Raw genomic sequence first — 27,726 nt, forward strand, 5'->3', positions numbered from 1 at the left:
TACTCTCTATTCTTCTCCTAGGATTTTGGTCACTTATAAATTTGCTCTGCATGATTTTCAAGCCTCCACATCAAGAACTTGAACTGTGGTGGGCTATGTGGTACTCCAGCGCCTTAAGCATCACGCTAACTCCTGGCCCATAATAAAGGAATTTTTGCTTTTGTTTTTTTCTAGGTTGCACACAGATTCTAGTTTCCTTTGCTATAGGCAGTACCTTCCTGGCCAGGTACAAATATATAGACAACTTCACAACATAACTTTATGTATCCTTTGATTTTGATCCAGATTAAATAATTATTCCTACATAAATAAAGAAGTAACAGTAAAAACATCTTTATAATGTATTTCTTATTCTTTCATAACTTGGCATAACAACCTTGACAACTCCTATATCATCAGCCGCTATATGCTAATCTACATAATTGTAGTATTTCAAATGTCAGAGGAATATTATGAGAACCGAAGACCATTTTAAATCTTCAACAAGTCATTCTGAAGAGAGAGTGACTGCTACACGTGAAAGCAGAACTGTGCTTTCCTTTAAATTTGACTGGGTTTTAGATTAAAATATAATCTAAAACAATCAATGCATTTTTGTGATCAATTTAAATCATGTCCTGTCGATATATTGAAAAATATTTTAACAAACTTGCTTTCTTGATTGTAAGTGCTCCCTCTCACATAGTTTTGACTTCTTTTGTTTTCAGAATTTCTTGACATAAAATGTGAACTTTTTTCAGTATTTGAAATGAACTGAGTAGCTGTTACCAATAGGGGGATACAGAGCCTTCTTGGCTCAAAGTCTTTCTGATATTATCGGGTTGTCGGAAAAGTCATGATGTATTTTTTCTACTAATTACAATTTTCTAATGCCTCAAAGGGATGGATTTGCTATCTGAGGGAATTATTTCATTTATGATGGAAAAGAAGAACCTGTACACCATGATCCAAGTTAATAAGCAAGTTCCTAGGATTAAAAAGCACCTTCTTCCTTTGTTTCTTGGTAAATATTTTCTTCACTTGATAGAAATCTTTTCTACTATACAGATAAGCCAGAATATCGACCCCCAATTAAAAATTTAAAACTTTTTACATCAGAAAATATAAAAATATAAATCAAATTGGTAAATGTTTTTCTTCTTAGTTTATATCTTTTTATTTTTAATTTTTTAATTGCCAGATGGCATATGTGCTCACGGAGAGAGGGGGAGAGAGAGAAAGGAGAGAAAGCACCGCTCAGTGGGGCAAGGTTTTGTCATAATCCCGTCTCTATTTTTCTATCTTGTTGGGATGCTGGGCATGAATGTAAACATACCCAGTGTGTTTCTCAAGCCTGTGCTCAGTGTGTTTTTCAAGCCACTGGTGCTGAGATTCAAACTACAGTTGACCATGTGGATCTAGCTCCTTTAACCACTAGACTAAGGTGTCTGCCCTATACCAATGGTTAAAATCTCTAGGGAGAGATGATAACAACTTAGGCTAATTGGAAATCTAGTCTAAATGAAAAATACTGGCCCACCCAGTGGTTTGGTGGTTAAAGCAGCTGGACCCCAGATGGCTGACTGCACAGTTTGCATACCAGATCCAGTGGCTTGAAAAATGTGCCAGACACGTGTACATGCATGCCCAAAATCCTGAGAGGAGGGGTAAATGAAGAGATAAATGGAGACCCTGCCTCTTTTAGCGAGCACACGTGCCCTCTGGGAATTTTTTTTTTTTTTAATCAAGCAACTCCTAGGGACCAGCAAATGGCGTAGTGGTTACGTTGCTAGACTCCACATGGCTGACTGCAGTTCAAGACCTGGACTCAGCGGCTTAAGACTCACGCTGGGTGCGTGTGTGTGTATGCCCAAGATCCCAGAGGAGAATGGAGGAGAAGAGATTGTAGTGTGGCTATCACCCCTTGGGAGCATGATTTCTTGCTTTCTATCTCTCTGTCTCTCTCTGTCTCTCTTGTGAGTGCATATGCCCTATAGCAAAAATCTCTCTTTAAAAAAATTATGTATCTCACACTTCTCTTTAAAAAAATTACGTAACTCCTCAAGCACATCATTAGGTCTTTTGCCTTCTCTAACTGAAAATACATTTAGATCATTTTAATGTAGGTCTGTAAAAATATTAACGTAATCGTTGACATTTAATTCCAGAACGGTATAGAATAAATAATGCTACCTTACCTCTTTACCATTGAGGCTTAGAACATTCAAGGCAGAGCTTCCCTCCAAAAATGTAACCCACATTTTATCTTCTACGAATCTTTAAGAAAGAGAAAAATAAAAAACTGTAATCAATACCTTTGATGTAACTAGCTCCATGAGTAGTCCAATGAGTACTGATTAATAGGGCCTACAGAGGCAAAAAGAGGGAGAGCAGTAGTAGGGCTGGTGGCCATCTGGAGAGGGCATGCTTCCCCTAAAAGCATCAAATCCCAAATTCTTTCAAATACTACCCTAATAAATCAGCCAGAAGAAACAGACTGTGTAACTCCTTTTTTGTTCCCTGCTAGTCCAATTCCTCATTTCACTGATAAAGAAAAAAGGGCCAGAAGTTAAGTGTCTTACTCAAAGAGACCACACAAGGAGAATAAGTTACAAGGTTAGGATCCAAATCTCCTGACCTCAGAGTTGAGTACAATGTATTTCTACTAGCTCAATGACCTTCCTGAGGACATTCTTTCTGACCAAGAAAGATGATAAGGCATCTTTGGGATAGGGATAAGGCATCTTTGGGATAGGTAAAGATGTCAGTGGGAAAACAAAAATAGAAACAAAAACAAAAATCAAAAAATGGGACTGGCTCCAAGGAGCCTTAGGCTTTGGTCCTTGTCTTGAGAAGACCTCTTGGGACTTCAGTGGTCTACATTATAATTCTAAAGTAATACCTTTGAAGTAAGAAATTCTCCAAAGGAAAAAAAATAATAAAAAGGGCATTAGAAGAACTTATGAAGAATATGGTCACTGATACATTATCACAGATAAAATAAAACACGTTATAATGTTAGCAGTCTTATTTACAGAAATAATTTTCTAAGTTCAAATACTTCCACTTTATAAACTAAGTTCAGAAATCTTTGCAGGTTGTTCAAAAACTAGAAAGGACAAAACATGTGTATACACATATACTCTAAAACAAGGATTCAAAAGTATGAATTATAGGGAACCAGCAGTTAGCGTAATGGCTATGTCGCTGGACTCCCACGTAGTCAACCGCGGTTCGTGTCCCGGACCCGGTGGCTTAAATCTCACGCCGGGCGCGAGTGCGTGCGTGCCCAAGATCCCGAGAGGAGAATGGAGGAGAAGGGATTGCGGCGTGACCATCCCCCCTGGGGGGTGATTTCTCGCTTTCTGTCTCTATGTCTCTCTCTGTCTGTCTGGCGAGCGCACGCGCCCTACAGTGAAAAGCTCTCTAAAAAAAAAAAAAGTATGAATTATAAACATTAAGAAAAAAAGGCCAAAAACAAGTGTTGTTTACCCAGTAGAAATCAAGGGCCTAGAAGAGATTTCTACAATCACTCAAATGTGACCAAGGTAACTGACTCAGTTTCTTGGCATAAAGTTATAAAATTGTAGGATGCTTTTATCTGAAATACACAGAGACATCATTCTTACCTAAATACCATGAAGGTATCTTCTTCAAACAGTTGGCAATGGAAACTATCCCTCCTCCTAAGGTTATAATCACCACTGTAAAACTGCACTTACACTGAGCAGCTCCACTAGGCCCTCCAAACCCCGAATATGATCTGTTCTTTAGTAGTGGTGCCTAAGCACGTGTGGACTGAGGGCAGGGCTGATCTCTAGATCATCATTCACAATTAGCAATAAGCTCCTTACCTATTTCTAATTTTAATAAGGGATTCTGGTTTTTACATCCATGGATTTATGATGTCTTTTTTTTAGTAGCTGTATTTTCTTCCTGCTGTCACTGCTAAGGTAAATGTTTCTAGACTTTTCCCTCAATTAACATAAATATCTAGGAGCCAGCAGATGGTGTAGCGGTTACATCACTGGACTTTCACATGGCCAACCATGGTTCGAGTCCCAGACCCAGTAGCTTAAACTCATGCCAGCCCGTGTGTGTGCATGCCCAAGATCTTAGGAGGAGAATGGAGAAGTAGGGATTACAGCGTGGCCATCCCCCCAGGGGGAGATTTCTCACCTTCCTCTCATTGTCTTTCTTTCTCTCCAACAAGCGCACACACTTAAGGCAAACTGCTAAAAAAAAATTAATTTTATATACATATCTATACACACACACACGTAAACTCGTCCCATATTCATTTTCAAGGACTTGAGTCACTCTTCAACAGTTGTCTTATTCTAAACCAAAAGGTAATACTCCATTTAATCTTACTGCATATAGTAGTCCTCTCCTTGTTTACTTTCAGTGTCTGCTTTCTCTTTTCCAACATGGTTATTTTAGAGCATAACAACTGGAATATTCCAGATATGGTGATACCTCATGGCTTTACAACATTAAGGCAATGCCTTCTTTTCTTTTCTTTTTTCTTTTTTCTTTTTTTTGGAGAGGTTTTTGCTATAGGGCGCGTGCGCTCACCAGACAGAGACAGAGAGACAGAAAGCGAGAAATCACCCCCCAGAGGGGATGGCCAAGCTGCAATCTCTTCTCCATTCTCCTCTCGGGATCTTGGGCACATACACACATGCGCCCTGGGTAAGTTTAAGCCACTGGGTCCGGGACGTGAACCGCGGTCGACTACGTGGGAGTCCAGCGACATAGCCATTACACTAACTGCTGGTCCCAACAACGCCTTATTTTCTTACCAATACTTTTCTTAATGATTACAAGCATTTTGGGGAAAGCTTTTTGGCTCTAAGCACCAAGGTCTTTAGAGACTGGGTCGAAAGGCAGGCAGGCCCTTTTCATATATATTAGTCTTTCATCCCTTCTACAGTTGAGATTTTTTCTGGCTGAGTGTGATATTTTACATCTGCTCATGAAGACATTTTGCTGCTGCTCTGCTACCCACTCATGCGGTTCACATGATGTGTCTGGTGGTTTGGTATTTCTACACTTGGCAAAGCTTACCGTCATCTGTGAACTTGGATATTTCACTCTGTACTTCTAGAACCTTAAGATTTTATTTATTTATCTATTTATTTTTGGAGAGGTTTTGGCTATAGGGCGTGTGCGCTCGCCAGACAGACAGAGAGAGACAGAGAGACAGAAAGCGAGAAATCACTTCGGGGGGTAGGGGGGGGAGGGCCATGCTGCAATCCCTTTTCCTCCATTCTCCTCCCGGGATTTTGGGCTCCTCTCGGGATCTTGGGCACACACGCACATGTGCCCGGCGTGAGTTCAAGCTACCAGGTCCGGAACTCGAACTGCGGTAGACTACGTGGGAGTCCAGCGACATAGCCATTATGTTAACTGCTGGTCCCCAAGAACCTTAAGATTTTAGAAATTTCTTGTTTTAGTTCATTTTAAAGCCTTGGGGTACATTTTTGTCATATGATTCGAAAGAAGACTAAACAATTTCTTTTGCATTTGTTCATCTACTGTCTGAAAGGACTTGAGGCATCTCAGGCATGATTTTCACTCCACAGAAACCACACCACCCTAATTCTGTGGACTCTACTGCTCAGTATCTGGGGAAGCCACCACATACACACTGAACCTCCCGACTAGATTACAAGCTGGAGTCACAGTTCAACTTCTCTGCTCTTTCACAGCACCTAGGATAGGGATCTGCCCACCAAATATCTGTAAAACACACCAATTTCATAGTCAAAAAAATGGAGTTTAAACATACATGTCACTCAATCTCTCAAAATTGATGTATACTTAGAAGAGAACATTTTTAAAACAAGGAAAGAGGTTTCTGGTTTCGCAAAAAGCAGATGGTTGAATCAATGAGGAAAACCAAGATTGGAATGGATGACCTTGACTGACTTTATCACATCTTTTCTGGCTGGAAATTAAATGCACTGAAAGTTACTTAACACATCAAATTCCTTAAACTAAGGGGGTAAAATTCACTCTACTTTACTCTTATTTCTCCTTAAAAAATAAAATGGCAATTTCAGCTTCATTTTGGTATCTGGCTCTATGTTCTAGCCTTAGGAATCTTGAGAGGTCATATCTAAGCTTGCACATATTTTTGTCAATTGTTTGCATAGTTTCATTATTTAATTTTTAATTTAAGCATTCTGTTTCAAGTCTATGAGCTCTCTAAATAACATCTACAGAATTATTTTTCTTTAGTTTGAAAACAGAAATACTCCTATTTTATTCAAATATTAAGTTATGTGTAATATAGTATTTATGGACCATGAGTTGCCTTTTTTTTTTTTTCTTTTTCTTTCTTTTTTTGGAGAGGTTTTTGCTATAGGGCATGTGTGCATGCCAGAAAGACAGAGAGAGACAGAGAGACAGAAAGCAAGAAATCACTCCCCCTGCCCCCCCGGGAGGGATGGTCACGCTGCAATCCCTTCTCCTCCATCCTCCTCTCGGGATCTTGGGCACGCATGCACACGTGCCCGCCGTGAGTTTAAGCCACCGGGTCCGGGACTCGAACTGCGGTCAACTACATGGGATTCCAGCGACACAGCCATTACTCTAACTGCTGGTCCCATCCATGAGCTGCTTCTGAATAACAAATGTTTTACTCACCTTATAAGTATAACTTCACCAAAATTAGCAAACTGCTGCAAAAGCTCATCAATCAAGGCATCATCAAAAAAATTATTTTCTGGTGAAGAACTTTTGATCGAAACCAACACTGTACCATCTGGTGGACCTTGAACTGCAATTACTTCTTTATAAATGTTTTGCCTCTCTTCTGCTTCAACTTCAAATATATCTATATCGATTAGGGCAACAACAGGCCTTAAGGTATAAAGGAAGACAGATACGTTAGAAATATTTTTTTATAAGTGATATTTCAAACAAATTGCAAGGACTATTAGAAAAATGGAGACAATTTAAACCTATGGTCAGATGTCTTCAGCTCAGCTCTTCCATAATGAAGCAAAGTGCCAGGAGTCCACGTGTAAAGGATTTTGCTTTCATCTTGAAAACTAGCATTTAGAAGATCTAAATCTTCAGCTGCAGTGGGAATAAAAGAAAACACAAAAGAAGGCATATGAGCATACCATATCATGGGGGGCTATGAGATCTCTCCTGCCTCTCATTAGCTTCAGCTGTCTGAGGCTGGATGCCAGATGCCCTGGCTAACAGGCAAGAATTTCAGATCCCTTTAAGATAAAAGGCTTTTAGTAAAGCTATCATTTCATCCTTTCTCCAGTAAAAATTAAGACATGGCAGCCTTTGAGCCAGTCTTTCTCAGTCTGCTCAGGCTCGCTCCTACCTCTCACTTTTACTAAATAAACTACCTTTTATTTCACTATTGGCATCTTTCATTCCATTCTTTGTCTGAAACACCAAGAACCTGGCTATCATCGCAGAAGCCAAAAAGCAACATATAATGTGGTGTGCCAGGCCCGGTGGCAAACTCAAAGGAAAAACAGGTCATAACTCTCAGAAGGACTCAAGGGTCCTGGAGTCTCTCAGTCCAGCTGAGGGCATTCAGCCAAAGAAACGATTCTGGGGATGAAAAAGGACGTGGCAAGTAGAAGATGCTCAGGCCACTGTCCCAGAGCTTCTTTCTCCTCCAAGGGACAGCTCAGGAGGCATGGGAAATAACCACTCAGTTCCCGGAACTCACTACTTGGCTGTGTCCTTACCATTGGGAGAATTTTGGCCCTGGTAAAGAAAAAATGCTTAATATTCTTTTGTAATAGAGCTTGGCCTCAATATAAACTTGGGGACCAAGAACAATGGCTGCTAAATGGGACCATTAGTCATAACACTATCTTGCAGCCAGATTCCCTATGTAGAAAAAAATGACAAGTGGTCCCAAGTCCCCTGTGTCTAAGCCTTTATGGTTCCTTACCAAGACTCTTCCCTTTGCAGAAAAGTCAATCAAATCCCTTCCCTAAGGCCTCAGCCAAATATGGATATAATAGATGATCTTTTGTTATAAACCCTGATGGAACTCCTACGAGAACATACTCCCTTCTCCATACCGTTCCTCACCTTCTGCCCCAAGCACGGCTATGTTCACCCCAAAGGAAACAGAAGGAATAGATAATCAATCCCTCAGTTCAACACATACTTGAAGTAGGACCCCCTTCCTACTCAGAAAAATAGCTGGACAAGAAGACCCAATTAGAGTCCAAGTCCCTTTTGCCATTACTAATACTCAACAATATAGGTAAAAGTTGGGCAAATATTCTGAAGGCCCCAATAAATGTTCTGACAGTTCCAGATACTGATCCTGGCTTTCAACCTCTTTTGGAGGGAGAACTACAGCCAATTCATTCTGGCTACCTGTTGTATGGCTATGGAGAAAAGGATAAATCTTAAATGTAGCACACAAAAAAGCAGATGCTACATTTGCTAGCATCCCACAAGGAAATTTTCCAAGAGGAGAAACTGTCCCGACAACTGATCCTGAATGGGATATAACACCCCAATGGGAATGAATTGGAGGGTCTCTTGGCAAGAATGAGACATGAGCTACAGAAACCCTACAAATTATGACAAAATAAGAACAACTGTACAGAAAAAAGATGAAAACCCAGCTGCCTTCTATGATAGGTTAAAAGAGAGATTTAAAATATATTCTCATCTGGACCCTACTTCTCTGCAGAAGAGAGCCCTTTTGGGATAAGACTTCATTAGCCAATCTGCCCCAGATGTCAGGAGAAAACAACTCCAAAAGCTACAAATGTGAGCCCAAACAAATCAGTCTCTATTACTTGACACTATCTTTGTGGCTTTTAATAATTAGGACCTCGAGGAGGGAAAAAAAGAACAAAACTAAGAAAAATGACAAGTCAGGCTTATGGCTATTTGACACTATCTTTGTGGCTTTTAATAATTAGGACCTCGAGGAGGGAAAAAAAGAACAAAACTAAGAAAAATGACAAGTCAGGCTTATGGCTATCACAACTGGCAAAGCCCTTCATATCCACCGACCACCAAATGTTTACCTAAAAGCCAGAGAGAAAAATCATAGATTCCTGCTTCAAGTGAAAGAAGACTGGACAGTGGGCAAGAGACTATACCCAGCTACCTCCTGGACCCTGAATTCAATGTCAAGATATGGGAAACAATCCCTGGCATTGGAGAGTTGACTGTCCTCTCTTCTGAAGGGGGAAATGGTCAGCCAAGACCCTCACATGCCAAGGGGAAGAAATCAGTAACTGAGCAGGCCCAGGGAGATCCTCTATGCCCCTGTCCGGAGAAGTCATCATAACCACTGAGGAACCCTGGATAACTCTGGATGTCATGGAAGCTGCAAAACTGTAAATGACCATACAACAGGGATACCAACCCCTTGGGACCTCTACTGAATTCTTCTGCGAGTCATCCAGCACCAATGACAGTCCTCCCAACAACACATCTTGGGACTTAACTCATTGACCTGCTGCTGGTCCTACTCCTCCACCTGGATCAAATAGGGTGAGAGTTCTGTGGTCTCCGATAGGTAGGATCAATGCCCTTTTCCAGCATGAAGCAGTTACAGAAGATGGACCATCCATCTTTAACTCCCCCGCAAAATATTTATAAGAATCATGCCTCTTGGAAAAAATGAGGCAGGAGAAAGCTAGAAAATGGAAGTAGATAAGGGGGCTGGAGCTTCTGCCCATGTGGCTAGATAGAAAACTGATCAGAGCAGAAAAGTCCTTGACTAAGGTAATGCAGGCAGGAGACTGGGGGCAAGTGGGTGAGGGGATGTCTAGCTGACTAAGACACATTTATAGCCAATGAGATGAGTCAGTGGGCCCAGCTACATTTGATAGAGATAATGAGATAATAACAATCAGTAGATCCAATCAATGATCAACCAACATGACCTAGATGAAAAAACTATAAACCTCACAGAATGCAACTGTGGGGCCACTTGAGCCACTCTGTCTGCTCAGACCTGCTCCTACTTCCTGGGAATGTACTTTCACTTCTACTTAATAATAAACTACCTTTTCCTTACAAAAAAACTAAGACATAGCTTACTTCTAAGATTACTTAAGGGCCTATGACCAACCACTGTTTCATAAATTATTCAACAGAAAAGGGTAGTTTAAAATATATGCAAATCACTTTAGTTATGCAAGTTAAAAACCTGAATTAGCATTTAATTGAAAATTTCACACAAAAGGTTTCCTTGCTTCTTTTAATGAACTTTTATCACTGAAGAATTCAGAAAGCAGACTGAGAAATTAAGTAAATTATTATAAACGGATCTGGAAATACACTTAAAAATCAGTCTTATATTTAAATTTTATATATTCTATTCCAGATAACTTTTGTTAAAGAACAAAAAAGCTCTCGGGACCAGCAGTTAGTGTAATGGCTATGTTGCTGGACTCCCACGTAGTTGACCACGGTTCGAGTCCTGGACCCGGTGACTTAAACTCATGTCGGGCGCCTGTATATACATGCCCAAGATCCCGAGAGGAGAATGGAGGAGAAGGGATTGTGGGGTGGTCATCCTCCTTGGGGGGGTGATTTCTCACTTTCTATCTCTCTGTCTATCTCTAGCTTTCTGGTGAGCGCATGCGCCTAGCAAAAACCTCTCCAAAAAAAAAGAAAAAAAAAAAAAGCTCTCCTCTCATTTGTTATTTATAACACTCCCTTCTTCTTCATAAAATTTGCATTAATTCATTTAAGTAAAGAAGTCCATTCCCCAACCTGATCTGTCAAAAGGCCATTTTCTCCTTCTCCAGAGGACACGGTCTGTCCATGCAGGGGTGCGGCACTTTTCGCTGGTGTCATAGTCATCGGAAAACAAATCATATTTATATGTTGGTGCAAAGGTTACTTTTCCTTCCAAAAATCCTCTAAAAATCTAAAATAAATACAAAAGAAGTTATTCCAAAATGCAAAGAAGTTTTTTTTATACAGGCAGCCACTTGTAAGCTATATTGCATGCTGAATACTCTCAGATGAAATTTGTATGTATCTGATGAATACTTTTAACTAAAAAGAAACTAAATAGAAACCAGCAGGTGGCATACTGGTTAAGGTGCTGGACTTCCATGTGGTCAAATGTGGTTCCAGTTCTAGAACCATTGGCTTGAAACTCACTCTGGACATGCGTGTGTGCATGCCCAAAATCCTGAGAGCAGAATGAAGAAGGGACTGCAGCATGGCCATCCTCCTGGGAGGAGGAGGGGGTGATTTCTCGCTTTCTGTCTCTCTTTCTCTGTGTCTCTCTGGAGAGCACCCTATCGCAAAAAATATTTCTTTCTTTCTAAAAAGAAAAAGAAATCTAAAGACAAGTGTATGGACATCAATTAAGCAAACTAGCAATATAAACCATAAAAAGGGGATTTCCCCCAATCTTTTGGGCTATATGAAACATTCAGAAAGATAGAAAATTGGGGAAATCACCTAGCTTGATGACGTATTTTAAAATTAGGAACTGTAGTCTACAAAGGTCAAATGTTGCCCAAAGTGTTGGAATTCAAGTCTGAAGATCTCTAGGTACTATATCATAGGGCTGCTTTACTTAAAAATAATTTTCTTTTCCTAAAAATTTGCTGTAGGGTGCAAATGCTTGCTGGACAGACACAAAGATAGAAAAAGTGAAAAAGCGCCCTCCAAGGAGGGTGGCCACACCACAATCTCTTCTGTTCCATTCTCCTCTTGGGATTCTGGGCATGCATACACATGCACCTGGTATGTTTATGGAGCCACTGGGTCAGGGACTGATACTCCATAGTCATCCATGTGGAATCAGGCTGCCTTAACCACTGCAACACCAGCTGGCCACCACCTCATTCATATACATATATATATTTATTTTATTTTATTTATTTATTTATTTTTTTTTCCAAATAAATACTCCTAAAATGTTGTGGTCTTAAGTTCTGTTTGTTTTTAATTTGCTACCAGGGACATGTGCTTGCTAGAGAGAAACAGGGAACATGAGAAAGCATCCCCTATGGGTGAGAGTCACCATGATCTTTTCCCCTCTTCCCCTCTATTTCTCCTTTCAGGATTTTGGACAAGTGTACACACATGCCCAGTGTGTTTTTCTAGCTACTGGGTCCAGAACCTGAACAGCATAGACAGCCATGTGGAAACCAGCCACCTTAACCACCACACCACTGGCTGGCCTGAAACAAGTTTCAAAAAGGCAGATGAAGCCCAGATGCCAGCGGTGCAGGCAGTGGGACTCCACTATAAGACACTGGAGTCATATAAGAAGGCTCCGGGATTGGATCCCACGTTGACCTGAACATACAAGGCCTGTGATCGCAGCTGGTTAGAAGACTGGGGAAAAGAGTGGCATAGCAAGACTCTGTTGGGGATCCCTCTCTATAGCACATGCTGTATAGCAAACTTAAAAAAATAAATAAATCATGTGTGTGTGTGTGTATTTATATATATATATATTTTTTTTTTTTTTGGAGAGGTTTTCGCTATAGGGCGCGTGAGCTCGCCAGATAGACAGAGAGAGACAATAGAGCTAGAAAGCGAGAAATCATCCCCCAGAGGGGATGGTCACGCCGCAATCCCTCCTCCTCCATTCTCCTCTCGGGATCTTGGGCACGCACGCACACGCGCCCGGCGTGAGTTTTAAGCCACCGGGTCTGGGGCGCAAACCGCGGTCAACTATGTGGGAGTCCAGCGACATAGCCATTACGCTAACTGCTGGTTCCCTGTATTTATATTTTTTAAGAGAGTTTTTTTATCTTAAATTTTCAAAACACTTACAAAAATTTGGGGGCAAATCACAACACAGTGTATGTGCTAACTAGAGAGACAGAGAGAAAGAGAGTGAGAAATCACTCCTCCAGGGAGGATGGCCACACCGCAATCCTTTCTCCTCCACTCTCCTCTCAGGATTTTTGGGCACGTAAGCACTCACAACCTGCGATAGTTTCCAGCCACTAACTCCAGTCCTCCAATCAGCCACGTGGGAGTCCAGCACCTTAACCATTACGCCACTTGCTGGCCAAAAGTAAATCATATTATAAAGACATAATGATACTTTTCTTTCTGGAAATTACTATGGGTTTTCCTTTCTTTTTTTCCGTTTTATCTATACTTACCTATCTACCAAACTTTTCTTTTACCTATAAATAAGTAGTTAAGTACAAAGAAATTTTAACAATTAGAAAAAAACTGATTAAGGAAAGCATGTTTCATAACCAAAAATATCTTCTCCTCAATGCAAGTATGTATATACCTGTCCAGCATTTTTCTGATTGATAAGTTGATCTCCTGCTATAAGAGAATCCCAATTTTGCTGTCTAATGAGTTCTTTAACTTCCTCATTAGGTAGATCGATTCGATAGTTGAAATCACCACACCAAAATACATAGTCATGGGAAAAAAGCATCCTTCCCTAGAATAAATGAGATAAATTTTTAAATTCAAAACAAACAATTTTTAAAATGTTTTATAACTATTTATTTGCCTTAGATGTGTTTGCCTCTTTCTTTCTTCAATCCAATAGTTGTAATACATGAAATATCTAATTTGACTATTATTGACTTTTCTAGGAATTATCCTAAATTTTCAAAACACAAAAATTTTGGGGCAAATCAAAACACATTTTAAAGCTTTATCTTCAAGACTAAGAAGCAAGAGCTTACCATAGGAAAACTCAATTTTCGTGCTATTTCTACAAAATCTTCATTTCTTTCTTTGACCTGTGACTGTCCTGCAGCAAAGTGGCTACAGACAAAGCAAAGGCTGGTTGTATGAAAAAGCATTCGGATTGCAACGGCTCCCTTATTTCCAGTTGCACCTCCCATTCCAGTCTTCACAGTATCAACTGCGACATCCCTTTAAAACAAAGCATTGTAAAAACAGGAAGTTAGGAATATACCTCATATAATCATATAACTACATATCATTTAGCATTTTGTGGGCAAGCCTATGAAATAGGACAGTTAAGCTATCAGTGACTCTTAAATAAAGACATTTTAAAACAAGAACTACTAGGGGCCAGCAGGTGGCATAGTAGTTACGGTGCTGGACTCCCACGTGGCTGACTGTGACTCATGCCAGGCATGTGTGTATATGTGCATGTGCATGTGTGCTTAAAGTCCCGAGAGGAGAATGGAGAAGGGATTGCAGCATGGCCCTGGGAGATGATTTCTTGCCTTCTGTATCTCTGTTGAGCACACATGCCCTGTAGCAAAAATCTCTCAAAGACAAAACAAAAGAAGAACTACCCAGTGGTTCTCTCAAACAACTAACAGTCTAGGCTTTTTTCTTATTATTTAATAATGGTAGGAAGTAGCCTTAGGAGAGTGCTCTGCTTACTGACCTGATATAAGGAGCATGCTGCGGTCGGATAAAAACAAACAGACAGACGCCCACCAACTGCTCTGAAGCCAGCAGCACATACTTGTTGTCTCTTGAGATTGTCTTCTGAAGTTCCACAGCCCAGAGCTTCTGATTTGTTGTGCTACAAGAAAATATTAAAGTGGGAATCTTTAAAAAGATATTGACAATAGCCTTTTTTATAAGACAACTGTCAATTACACCTTTCCCCAAATGTCATAAGACTCTGAAATCTTTATGCAGGCTGTTCTTGTTTCCTTTAAAAAGGAAAACCTAAAATTTAGCCAAAAGAGAACTACAATTCACTGTATAATCTATTACTCCTTTACAAAGAAAAAGTGTGCTGACTTATTCAAAGACTACTTACTAGATGAGAAACCTCAAGCTTGTACATGTCATTTTTTTCTTTAGGTATTCATTAGGATTATGAAGAAAAAAATTATCTGGAAATATTTATTTTTCCAATGACATATTTATCAGATTTTTTCTTCAAGTTTTTCAAAATTCTAATTTTTGCTTGAAAATTCAAGTTTAATCACTGACAACAAATACTCTTGGCTTGTTTCTCTTGAAACACTTTGACCAAAACAACACACGGTAACAGACTGATGCAGAAGTAGATATAAAAATCCAGCAGTCCTAAATCAAGACAGTAATTTTCAAAATTACAAAATAATCCTGTCCTTCTGGGAACCAGCAGAAAGTTCTCGCTTTCTGTCTCTATGTATCTCTCTGTCTGTCTGGCAAGCACACGCACCCTATAGTGAAAATCTCTCAAAAGAAAAATAAATAAATAAATAAATAATCCTGTCCTTCTCAGAAATTCTTTTGTTTTAAAGAAGTTATTTTTAAAACTATGCTATTTATTGGGAACCAGCAGATAGCGTAATGGCTATGTCGCTGGACTCCCATGTAGTTGACTGCGGTTCCCGTCCCAGACCCAGTGGCTTAAAACTCATGCCAGGTGCGTGTGCATGCGTGCCCAAGATCCCGAGAAGAGAATGGAGGAGAAGGGACTGCGGCATGGCCATCCCCCCTGGGGGGTGATTTTTCGCTTTCTGTCTCTCTGTCTCTCTCTCTCTGTCTGGCGAGCACACGTGCCCTATAGCGAAAACCTCTCAAAAAAATATGCTATTTATGTTAACAGGTAATGATTTTATTGTTTTTTTCAATGAACTAAATGCTTTTAAAATTTCAGTTTTGATTTCTAGTACAGTAAATGTCAAGAGATATAAACATTAACAAAAGTTCTTTAAAATTCTCAATACTTCCAAGAATGCAGGGAGGTCCTCAGATCAAAAAGTTCGAGAACAGCTATTTAACAGTTTTAAAAGTACCTTACCACATATTATCTCAGTCTACCCTTGAAATAACTATTGAGTTATCTGTGCTCCATGGAATATTTTCTTTGGTGACCTGGCTGGCTTACCTTGCATTCACAATGTTTCCAGCATTCAACTCTACCATTTCTTCAAAACCAATTGCAAATATATCAGTTGGCTTACTTCTTTTATCTACAATTAAGCATCAAGAAATAGTTTAAAATTTAGCCTCAGTCAAATGGCAACCCCACCCAACACAACAAAACTCAAGATCTCATAAAAATTCATTTTTGTATTTTGAGTGTAACTAAATTCATATTAGAGGCTGAAATTCATGAGTGGGATAAAATTACTTTATATTTACTTTCTATTTAGATGTTCTAAATTTGCTTCTTTAAAACTGTTATTCTTGAAGGTCCTTAAGTTCCTTCAGAGTTCATTTGAAAGAACTCTTGCTAAAGTTTGTACCATGGATTATGGAGAAACAGTCACTTCTCAAAGGCTAATGTGAATTAAATTAGAGAGGAAAAGGAATTATTTAGAAAAGGCCCCAAAATAAAAGTGGCAGAGAAACTATCTCAAATAGAGATAAAGTTGAGAAGAATTCTTTTCACATTTAAATTGAAAAACATGAGCTTGATCTTTCTGCTATTTCTAGGAAAACTGAAGAGATCCAGGGATTAAGACACACTACTCTGCCCTAGCTATCGGCTCTCGAGCACTGCCAAGGACTAAAAGAACAGATGCTGCTTGAGATAAGCAGCCCAGGGGTACTTTGGGTGCCCCAACTATCCAGAAATGAGGATAAATAGCTAGAAAGATGTGAATACTCGACTATTTTACTATTATACTGTGCGAGGATCACGCATATGTCATCCCATTTAATTTCCTTACATACACCTTCTAAGGTTATTTTTGCCTATTATTTACAGATAGGAAGTAAGGCTTTAGATAATCTAAGTAATGCATATGATTTCACACATAAAATGCATCATGGCACAGCCTCTGGGGCCAAACTGAGTTGAAATCCTAGTTTTGCCACTACCAACTACATGACCACAGGCAGATTGGTTACCCTCTCCCCCTCGTGAGTCTCAGTTTCCTCATCTGTACAACTGAAATACTAGTGTTGATTTGATGTAATAGCTCTGTTTTAAGGGTTAAATGAACATATGTATTTTAATTATAGTTTTAGCTGTTATTATTCTATAACTTATTTCAAGTTAAATTCAAAGTGAAAAGGGACATTTAAAAAAAAAAAGTTGGGGGGAAATCCTGGGGTTTAAGATTTGACCAATTAAAAATTGAAAGAAAGAAGGGCCAGCAGGTGGCATGGTGGTTTAGGCACTGGATCCCATATGGCTGACTCTGTGGTTTGAGTCCTGGCCCTGGCAGCTTGAAAATCACATTTTAGACATGTGCATGTATGTCTAAAATCCCAAGGGGAGAATGGAGAAGAAGGGATTGTGTTGTGGGGGGCGGGGTTCTCACTTTCCTTCTCTCTCTTTCCATCAAGTATACAGGTCTTATTCTTAAAAAAAGACAAAAAAAATGGGATATATCAGGTTTGGTGTAGAAACAACTGTTTTTTCTTATATGTGGTTGCCTTCAATGATGTCTCTTCCTATTCCTACATGCCAGACACGTATGTATGTATACTCAAAATCCCAAGAGGAGAATGGAGAAGGGACTGTGGAGTGTTTATCCCCTCCTGCAGAGTGATCTCTCACTTTCTCTCTCTCTGTCTCTATCCAGTGGCATACTACCTTATGGGAAAAGTTTGAATAAAAAAAATGTCTAGAAATAAAAAAGAGGGAAGATTTTAATATTGGGTTGTCAGAAAAGTCATGACATTTTTTCTATGGAAAAATGGATCATGACTTTTCCAATGTCCCAATAGAACTGATCTATAAAAATCTTGGCCTTCAAATTTATAAATCCAGTTTTGTGACCAGTAGATGGTGTAACGGTTACATCATTAAACTCCCACATGGCCAACCATGGTTTGAGTCCTGGACCCGGAGGCTTGAAATTCACATAGGCGTGTGTGGTTTGCATGCCCCAAATCCCAAGAGGACAATGGAGGAGAAGTGATTGCAGCATGGCCATGTCCCTGGGGGGAGATTTCTCATTTTCTGTCTTTCAGTCTCTCTGGAAAGCACACACCCTATAGCCAAAATCTCTTTAAAAAAAAAAATCCAAGTTTATTTAATGTGTACTACTAAGTGCTACATTTGTTTTTGAAATCAATAAATAAGTCAGGATTTATTAATTAAATCCATGTTATAAAAACCTAACCTTGAAATTCTTGGATGCCAGCTAACTTGGGAGCATCAAGAAGCCAGTCAGTGAGTGTCTGATTCTTGAAGGCTATGCTGCGAAATTGCTTCCCGCCATTCACATTCCAAGTTCCAACACATACTCGAATTTTCTTAGGCTTTGAATACTTGTAGAAATTTTCACACATGTTCTTTAGTACTTTAGAAGATGCTAATCAAAAAGAAGACATAAAATAACTTTAGCTGGATTAAAATATTTATAAAAATTTATTCTAGCAACTAAGATGATGTCTGGAAAGTACAATTATCATTGAAAGCACAAACAAACATAAGGTACATGCACAAGCAAAGAGAAAGATCAGCCTTGAACGAAAAGCTCATAATGAGTCATAAACTAAGAAACAAAGTAAAAAATAAAAAAAAAAACTATAAAATACGACAGCCAAAGTAAAAACTATTACCAACGTATTGCAGCAACATAAAACATGCAGAACATGTTTCAATGAAATGGTATATTATTTTATAATAACAATGCCTAAGAATTGTATATTTTTAGGAATATAGCAATTGGCTTTCGGGCAACTGTCATTGAGAGGCTAGCAAAAATTTACATTTCGTTTCTCCTCCCCAAAACATGAATATTCAATATATTCTGAATCTTGAAACTCTCTCTTGCATTTTTTTTTCTCTCTCTCTCTTTTTTTTTTTTTTGTACTATTTACCTTTTCCCTTCTAGACCACATTCCATTTTTGTTAAGTTAAAATCTTGGCACGGAATGTGGATAGAACCCTAGAAAGACCTCAATCTAAAAACAGAATTTGCACTTAATAGGCAATTAAATGGTAAGAGAAAGGAAATCAGTATTTTTACTTTTTATCACATGACCTAATTTTATTATGATGTTACTATTTACTTTATGATACCAAGATATAGCAGTCTTATGAGGAAATGAGTGAAAAAGGCAAATAATACCTTACTATTATTATGAAAATAGTTGTGACCTGCAAACCCTCTGAGAACAGCTGATTTAGATGGTAAACACATCCTAAAGCTCCCAGGAGCAGATATGCAGACTTCTCACTCTCTTTCTATTTGATTTGACTACTTCTATAGAGGTGTCTGGGTGGTGAAACAGATGATTTGTCATGACTTGTTGATACAGTTAACTTAAAGCTAACTGTACCTACACAAAAACCTCTCCAATGCTACAGTTTATCATTGGTCTTTAGCTAAAGCCATTGCCATTATTACTATTGTGAAAACAAGCTTCTAAAATCTGTTCTATATTAACTCCCAAATTCTATAATGATCATGCAGCTTAAAATATTCGACAAGACAGACAATGAACTACACGAACAAAGACTGTTGCCTATTGTATAAACTAATAAAATCAAGCAATTTTAAAAAATGAAATAAAAAGGTAAAAGAACTTATTCCTAGTTTATTCTTAACTGTTTGGCCCTTTAATGTTCTTAAAGAAATGAGTCTATGCTAACACAACAGATGCCCATCCCTATATACTGTATCATTTCAGAAAATGATGTTCATTACATAACTCAGAAATTTATCTAGGACCAGCCAGGTGGTGTGGTGGTTAAGCTGGTTGAGTATCACATGGCTCACTGTGCAGTTTGAGTCCTGGACACAGTGGCTTGAAAAACATTCCAGGTGCGTGTGTGCATATGCTCAAAATCTCGAGAGGAAAATGGAGAACAGATTGCAGCATGGCCATCCCCACTGAGTCAGGGGGAGTGGCAGGGGTTTATCTCTCACTCTCCCTCTCTGACAAGCACCCATGTCAATAGCCCCCTCGCCACAAAAAAATTCAAGTGCTCCCTCCATCCTTCTCAGAAATATATAACCGGGACCAGCAGTAAGTGTAATGGCTATGTTGCTGGACTCCCATGTAGTTGACTGCGGTTCGAGTCCCGGACCGGGTGGCTTAAACTCACGCCAGGACCGTGTGCGTGCGGGCCCAAGATCCCGAGAGGAGAATGGAGGAGAAGGGATTGCGGCGTGGCCATCCACCCTGGGGGGGTGATTTCTCGCTTTCTGTCTCTCTGTCTCTCTCTGTCTGTCTGGTGAGCGCACGTGCCCTATAGCAAAAACCTCCCCCCCCAAAAAAAAATATATACAACCAACAGCTTCTCAAAACATTAATAATAACAAAACAAATCTGAAGTCCAAATCTAAGAGGAAGAAAAGATGTCACTGTTGGCTGAATTTCTGGCAAGAATTTAGGTTTTTTTGTTGTTATTATTCCTTTTGTCACAGATTCATGTTTTTCTTTTTTTTTTTTGAGAGAGGTTTTTCACTATAGGGCGCATGCGCTTGCCAGACAGACAGAGAGAAACATAGAGACAGAAAGCGAGAAATCACCCCCCAGGGGGGATGGTCATGCCGCAATCCCTTCTCCTCCATTCTCTTCTCGGGATCTTGGGCACGCACACACAAGCGCCCGGCGTGAGTTTTAAGTCACCGGGTCCAGGATGCGAACCGCGGTCGACTATGTGGGAGTCCAGCGACATAGCCAATATTCTAACTGCTGGTTCCCACAGATTCATGTTTAAAGACAAGATCATAAACTGCCCAGAGCATGAAAGCATGAGATGCCTACAAATAAATAGGCAAAAAAATAACCTCCAGGTCTTATACACTTAGTTTGTGTCTGTCTCTGTTTCCTGGCAGAAATAAATAAGACAAACAGTGCATCAGTTAAGTGCTTCATGGAACATGGATCCCATACAACTGACCAGGCATCCTACCCGAGTCCCACAGGCTTCATGCTGGGCACACATGGAAGGAAAGAACTGCCACATGACAAAGCCCACTGGAGGTGCGTGCTCTCTCTCTCTCTCTTTCTTTCTGTTTCTGTCTCTCTCTCCCCCTCTCTCATATCTGCTAGCATAAATTTTTTTAACTAAATTGAAAGATTTTGGATCACATTTTTAGTGCAGGTGTATAGTTACAGAAAATATTTCCTTCATAATATTAAAAAAGACAATGCAATCTTAAATATTATGTGTAAGAAATACCATTGAAGGGCTGGCACGTGGTGTGATGGCTAAGACACTGGACTCCCACATGGCTGACTGCGGTTTGAGTCCTAGACCTGTGACTTGCTTTCTCACTTTTTCTCTCTTTCTCTTTGGTCAAATTAAAAAAAAAAGTAATAATAAAACAAAATAGTTCTTTTTTTTTTTAAAGAAATACCACTGAGTAGTCACAAATATTACAGACAATATTCTGGCATTAATCCAAATAGTTACATCTGTGCTCTTTTCCGCTGGCCTATTAATAGTAAGGTATAATGTTAATAATGTTTGTTCAATAGAATAGAACAGTAAAATTAAAACAAGCTAAATTATTCTTAAATGGAATTTAGCATTTGCTAAAGGAAGACAAAGATCATTGCATATTTCCTTCTGAATGAAATATTAAATTTTCTCAAACTTAAATTTGTATTCTCAGATTAAAACAAGACATCAATTTATCCTGTTAGATTCTGAGATCAAAATTAGGTAGTTCACTTCTATGCTTTATTTATTCACAATACCAACTTAAAAAAAAAAAAAGTTGCTTTTACTCATAGATTGATTTTCTATACTGTACCTGACTGTAATGTCTGTTCAGAAACTACGGATGCATCAAGAAGAAAACAAAGATTCATTAGTAAAACATGTTACAGTTAAAATCTAGGGCTATGATGAAACACTCTGAAATGGCCTCACTTTCTTCTTTTAAGTCAACTGGATGGCTATTTTTTCTGATGCTTTCAATAGATACCAAATATTACAAATAAATGACAAGAACTGATACAAACCCTCTGCAAAGGAAAATCCTACAGAGACTCAATGATGTCCACCATTTCATAATCAGATGGTCCATAGACCTGCTTCTTGGGCAGCTCCCGTGTGTGTGTATGTGTGTACAAGCACACACCTGTGAATGTGTGTATGCTGTGAGAATATGAACATGAATATGAAAACCAAAGAAGCTGAAGGATACTGAAGATATATAGAAGTTACTGTCCTAATATGCACCCTTTAGTATTTCTTCTGGGACTCACCAGTTGATAAGTACAATCAGTTCAGCTATAAGAAGACATATGCATTCTAAAAATATCGCTGTGCTATGCAAAATTGTGGCAATTCCAACAGTCACAGGGCTTATAGGAAAAATGAAATCAGGAGCATCATACCCAAAAACTTGAACAGTGACACACTCATAAAAGATAAGAACCTAATAAAAACAGCAGTGCATCATTATATGCATTATAACTAAGAAATATAAGAATAGTACAGTAAATATGGTATTTCATCTTAGAGAAAAACATAAAGTTGGCTGGTAGAAATAGGCATCAAGAAGTTGCAGCTTGTGAGTAATCCTGAATGATGGGAGAAGGGCTATCTCAAATTGGATGGAGTGTTGAGACACCAGATACATTGATGGGCAGGGCTCATAGCACACATGGTGAACTGAGATAGGGAAGATGTCTGAGATGTTGCATGTGTGTTTTATATATTCTACCCATCTCAGTTCTGCTGGCTGCCATTTTCTGCATTTACCTAGCATTGATTGCTGGCAAAATCACACATAAGCTCATGCAAAACTGGCATTATGCTCAGATCATTCCCTAATGTATCAGCTGTGTTGTAGCAAATTCCATTCTCAGAACAAGCATTAGAGCAGAACTGACTGTATTCTTTTTTTTGTTTTTATTGGCACATTTTACTTATAGTAAAATGTGCAGAAAACTGAAAAAACTAATGTTCAAATGTGGGAATTACTTAGGTCCTTTGCTTCTCCTCTTCTTTCCTTCAACCACTTATGTCCAATTGTTGCTTATTAATGCCTCCACATCAAAGTAGGCACAGGTGGAAAGAAGTGACAAAACACAAATCAGTCAAGTCTCTACTTTGGAAGTCAGGAAGAGCCTGAATTTTAAAGCAGTAGCTTAGATCAGATTTTTTAAAAATGAGTTCTAGCAGGTCTCAATCTCCCACCTCCCTTCGGATCCCTGAAGAGCTGCCTGTAATTAACTACCTTCAGAACATGAAGCAGAATTCTGAAGGAATCCATGAAAACCTATTTGACCAAGTAATGACCAGAGAGTATATTACTTGACACAGGAATGATTCTCTCCTATTTGAAAAGGGAATACTTAAAAGGTTTGGTCTGAGGCTAAAAGAAAAAATAATGTTCAGAGTGCTGAAAAGTTAAAATGGAAAAAAAAGTAAAAGTGGAACTCAAGAATTCTCATTTATTTTGTCAAGTACACCTAAATAAAGCTAAGAGGGGAAAGAACAGAAAGTCTAATATACTCAGTTCTACAATAAAAAGTTGACTTTTCTCATAATACTATTTGTATGTGCTCACTGATACGAGAAGCTCAAATTTTTTTGGTTTTAATAAAACACAACTGTTGAAAGGTAAAAAGCTGTAACAAACGCCATATATTTAAGTCAAATATTAAAACTGGTAATGGCAGTTTGTGTCCAGAAATAAGTACTACTTTATTATGAATATGATATAAGGCTTGTTCAAATAAGAGCAGTTAAAAGTGAAGTACAACTTACAAAAACTTTTGGAGTATTATGATTAGAAAAATAACCGATATAAGGAATTGTTTTTTTCAATAAAGCATTTTTTCACATAATTAATTAAATGTGCTATTATAAACACTAATGGAATATTCTATGAGATTCTACCCAGTACAAAGTGAGCAATACTTAAATTACCCCTCAATCATACTCTGTAGAAGAAAACGTGCATGGGCCTCAGTTTATGGCTTAATAATACCACTGACAGTTTAAATATTTCAAAAGATGAACTTCCTTGGAGAATGTAATTTTTAAACATTGTCCTTATAGAAATTCCTTCCAAAACTATTTTTATCAACTGCAATCTAAAAATTATTTACATGAATAACCTTACATTTACCTCCTGGACTTTCAGAAGGAGTATAAATAACACAACATAAATAAAACATAAAGTACACATACCGCGCAAACTTCCAGTAGTTAAAAGCGCCCGGGCCTTGTCAGCTAAATCACTATTTAGAGTATTCCCCAGGAGCAAAACATCAATGGCCTCTTGCTTGGAGCTGTCAAAGAAGTTATTCTGAATTGTTCTGGTAACAGAACGAGCACCGTCTTTTAACTTTCCAGTCTGTTGAGGGAGAAAGGAGCATGGACTTTCATTCTAACTACTGTTGACTTTACTTAGTAGGTATTTTGAAACTTTAAAATGGTTTTATGTGTGTTTTTTGGCATTAAAAAAGGACCTAATCATTTAACTTTAAAATGCCTCAAGATTCACTGTTTCCTTTCTTCTTTTGATAACAGCTCTACACAAAGAAATAAAAAAAATCTCAGTGCCACAACTGTATCCAGTAATGACATCTAGAGCACACAATGCTAAAACCGTTTACTATAAATAAAGTGTGCTTATTTAAAACAAGGCAATTCCTTCTTACATCATAATTTTTAAACCTGGGGATGGGGTGGTAGCAAGAGGTAGAGGAGATAAAGGAGGACACACTAAACTTGCATGGGTCTAGAAAAATTCCAATTGCTTTGATAGCAGAAAATGAAAATTGTTCTCAAATCATTTTTATTAGTTAAGACTAAAACTGAACTTAAAAATGAAGGTTTCGATCTAATAAAAAAAATGTGCTGGACCAGCAGATGGCATAGTGGTTACATTGCTGGACTCCCACAGTCAACTACAGTTTGAGTCCTGGACCCAGTGGCTTGAAAATCACACTGGGCATGTGTATATGCAAGTCTGAAACTCCAAGAGAATGGAAGAGAAGGGACTGCAGTGTGGCCATCCCCTCTGGGGAGTGATTTCTTACTTTCCCATTGTCTCTGTCTGTCTCTCTCTCCAGCAAGAGCATGCACTCTAAGGCAAAAAAATACCTCTTACAAGGGAAAACAAACAAACAAGCAAAAAAAAAAAAAAAAAACCTTTGCAATGACAGTTCATAAATATTACATGTAAACTGCAGTTGGTCTGTTTTAAGTTTCTTTATTGTCAATGCAAATACAAAATCATAAAAAATAAATCAATTCCTATAGTGATAGTGATTATAACATTTAATGAATATACATTTTACCTAGGCATAAAGTTATCATAAAGAGTATTTATTTTGATCTTATAGATTTTGATAATTGTCAAAAACTCTCTTGCTTTTTAGAAAATAACTCCAGTTTGTGATATGTAATTTTTTTCTTATAAGGATAATAGTAATTAGAAGCTTCTTTTCAGATGAGTCAATTTCTTTAAATGCCATTCAATGCCACTATACTTAACTAGCTATTTAAACTGGCATTAAAATGTTACTTCCTTCCATATGACAACATTTGCAAATGACACTATTTGAAAGGACACTCACCATTCACATTATCGGGCAATTAATCAAAAGGAGCCCAGAGAAAGGAAAAGAAAGAGTAGTTCAGATGTTAGATTTTAGTTTAATTCAGACTAGTATATTTAATATACAAAATTTCACATCTATATATTATGTTAAAGATAAAAGACCACTGAAAATATATGTAACTTCTGTACATATATTGTCTTAGTCACTGAACAAAAATACGGAAAGATATAAAAGAATATTTTAAGTAATTGTTGAGAATCAGCTTTTAATAGCAAGAATTATATTCTCTATTTAGAAGGAATAAATGAAAGTTGAACAAATTTCAGGTTTGCAAAAATAGAGACAATTTAAGTAGTAACATTTGTAAAAGGCAATACAAATTATTTCTATGAGTTATACAGAAGGAACTGTGCAGATGGGATAATGCCTCTGGGCAGACACATAGCATTTTAAGAGACACAGAAGAGAAATATTTGGAAATTAAAAGAAGACTTGGAAACAATGAGTGGTCTTTAAAGAAGTAGAGCTGCTGTACTGAAGAAGCTGAATGAAAACTATAAAAGTGGTAAATGTTCTCATTTTCAGTCCTGAAATAATTTGAGGAACTGTAGAGATTCAGAATGTTGTTAAATTCAAATGAGATCAGGATCATAAAACAGTTAAACTATACTTAGGTATATGAAATAATGAAAACTATCTCAGGTAGTTCCAAATTCCTTCATAAGGGCCAGATGCTTGAGGGGGAAGTAATCTGCAGATAATTATTAGTAGCAATTAAAAAGTAAAGATGAGACACAGAATTATAGCAATTACGGCCACATCTCACATGTCTTGTTGGCACTTTGCTAGCCTCTTTTTTAAGGTAATATAAGAAAAGAGATAAAAACTTAACAGCTAAACTCTAGTAATGCTCAGCTCATAGTAAGTATTGTATAAATTGCTGACTAATTTGTCTCTCTAGCATCTGTCACACACCTATTAAGCAGCAGCCATTATGTAGAGTGTAAAGGTGATAACACCAAATCAGATGGAACCTTTTGTTAGGAATATGGTTTAAAAACTAATTTTATAATCAAAATAAATATAAAAGGAAAACATGTAAGGAAAAAAACATAAAAAATATAAGGTCTTCAAGAAGTTAATAGAAAATACACAATGTAAAGAACTATGTATGAATTTCAATTTTTTGGAACCAAAGTGAATTCATACTTTAATTCCATTTTTCCATGAGCTTTTTGAAGTCCCTTTGTATAGTCTTAGTAGACTACCCCTCAATGTCTAAGTATGTCATATACATATACCCTTCAACCCAGGGAAATATCTATCTTACATTTAAAGCATTAGTATCCTCTGTAGAAGGAATTATCAAAAGAACATAAAAGCATATAAAACAGAATTCTAGAAACACTTTAAAAATTTTAAAATCTATTAATTATTAAAATGCCATTTAAAAAGCTTTACAAGGAGAAAATAAAGAGCATCATTTGCAATGTTATGATATATCTAGATATACCTTAGCCTTCCCTTCAAGAGCTCCAGTTCCTGCATATATCTTACTGATTGAATCCCCATTCACAGACCACATTGACCGAAAAACTTCTTGAAAGCGAGTCACCAACTGAGGCTTTTCAGCCAAGCCAAGGGCTTCCAACTGTTTGGCTAGCATCTAAAATACCAGAAGAGAAAGTTTTATATAAGCATATTAATATATTGTGATGTGACTTTTATGAACTAGAAAAATCAAACCAAAAATTTTAAATTATAGGAGTATATAGAACTGGATACTGAAATCAATAGCTTACTAGGTTAAGTATTATTAATATTTTCCATCATTTCAACATTTCAACTTTTTCTTTTTTTCAAATTTTTTACAGAGTGTGTGTGTGTGTGCTTGCCAAAGGGAAACAGAGGAAAAGAAAGCTTCCCCATGGGGGATAGAGTCGCACCACATTCCCAGCTCCTTCATTCCTCCTCTTGAGATTTTGGGACACCCATACACATGATCAGTGTGTTTTTCAAGTTACCAAGTCTGGGACTCAGACTGAGCAGTTGGTCATGTGGGACCCAACCAGCATACCACTGGTTGACCCCCATTTCAATTGTTAAAGTAAATACCACATCAGTTAAAATGGTAACTTGGTATTCCCTTGTCTTAACGGAAACTTCTTAAAATTATAAAATTAACCCTATTAACATGTTCCTGTAAATCACATTAGTTTACCATGCTCACCTAAAAGAACAAACTAATCAATAGCATGTGTTAGACTAAAGAAAAATATTTACCTAGTTTAGCTAAAGATATCTGAAAATAACTACATGTTTGAGACATTATGAGAAAAGATGAGCTGCTTTTAAACTGTCACAAAAATAAAGAAAAGTTATAGCTCTTAATACAATCAAGATAGATTT

General features: G+C 37.9%; 1 protein-coding gene across 15 annotated transcripts in view; it reads right to left on the reverse strand.

The window, feature by feature from the left end:
* Positions 1 to 27,726, reverse strand: part of SYNJ1 (synaptojanin 1) — a 107,943-nt gene that overhangs the window by 25,547 nt on the left and 54,670 nt on the right. For 9 of the 15 annotated variants that reach the window (XM_027773958.1, XM_027773954.1, XM_027773957.1 and 6 more), the window contains exons 11-22: positions 26,831 to 26,983; positions 23,939 to 24,104; positions 21,546 to 21,569; positions 17,952 to 18,143; positions 15,761 to 15,845; positions 14,315 to 14,455; positions 13,635 to 13,827; positions 13,226 to 13,384; positions 10,720 to 10,876; positions 6,951 to 7,068; positions 6,634 to 6,849; positions 2,178 to 2,256 (exon numbers count right to left, since the gene is read on the reverse strand). In XM_027773958.1, the coding sequence (XP_027629759.1) occupies positions 2,178 to 2,256; positions 6,634 to 6,849; positions 6,951 to 7,068; positions 10,720 to 10,876; positions 13,226 to 13,384; positions 13,635 to 13,827; positions 14,315 to 14,455; positions 15,761 to 15,845; positions 17,952 to 18,143; positions 21,546 to 21,569; positions 23,939 to 24,104; positions 26,831 to 26,983 (1,683 nt within the window). The remainder of the gene's footprint in view (positions 1 to 2,177; positions 2,257 to 6,633; positions 6,850 to 6,950; positions 7,069 to 10,719; positions 10,877 to 13,225; positions 13,385 to 13,634; positions 13,828 to 14,314; positions 14,456 to 15,760; positions 15,846 to 17,951; positions 18,144 to 21,545; positions 21,570 to 23,938; positions 24,105 to 26,830; positions 26,984 to 27,726) is intronic. The other 6 variants (XM_027773956.1, XM_014589909.2, XM_027773965.1 and 3 more) reach the window with 2 other exon arrangements.

This window comes from Tupaia chinensis, unplaced genomic scaffold, assembly GCF_000334495.1.
Source record: "Tupaia chinensis unplaced genomic scaffold, TupChi_1.0 Scaffold000392_1, whole genome shotgun sequence".
NCBI lineage: Eukaryota > Metazoa > Chordata > Mammalia > Scandentia > Tupaiidae > Tupaia > Tupaia belangeri.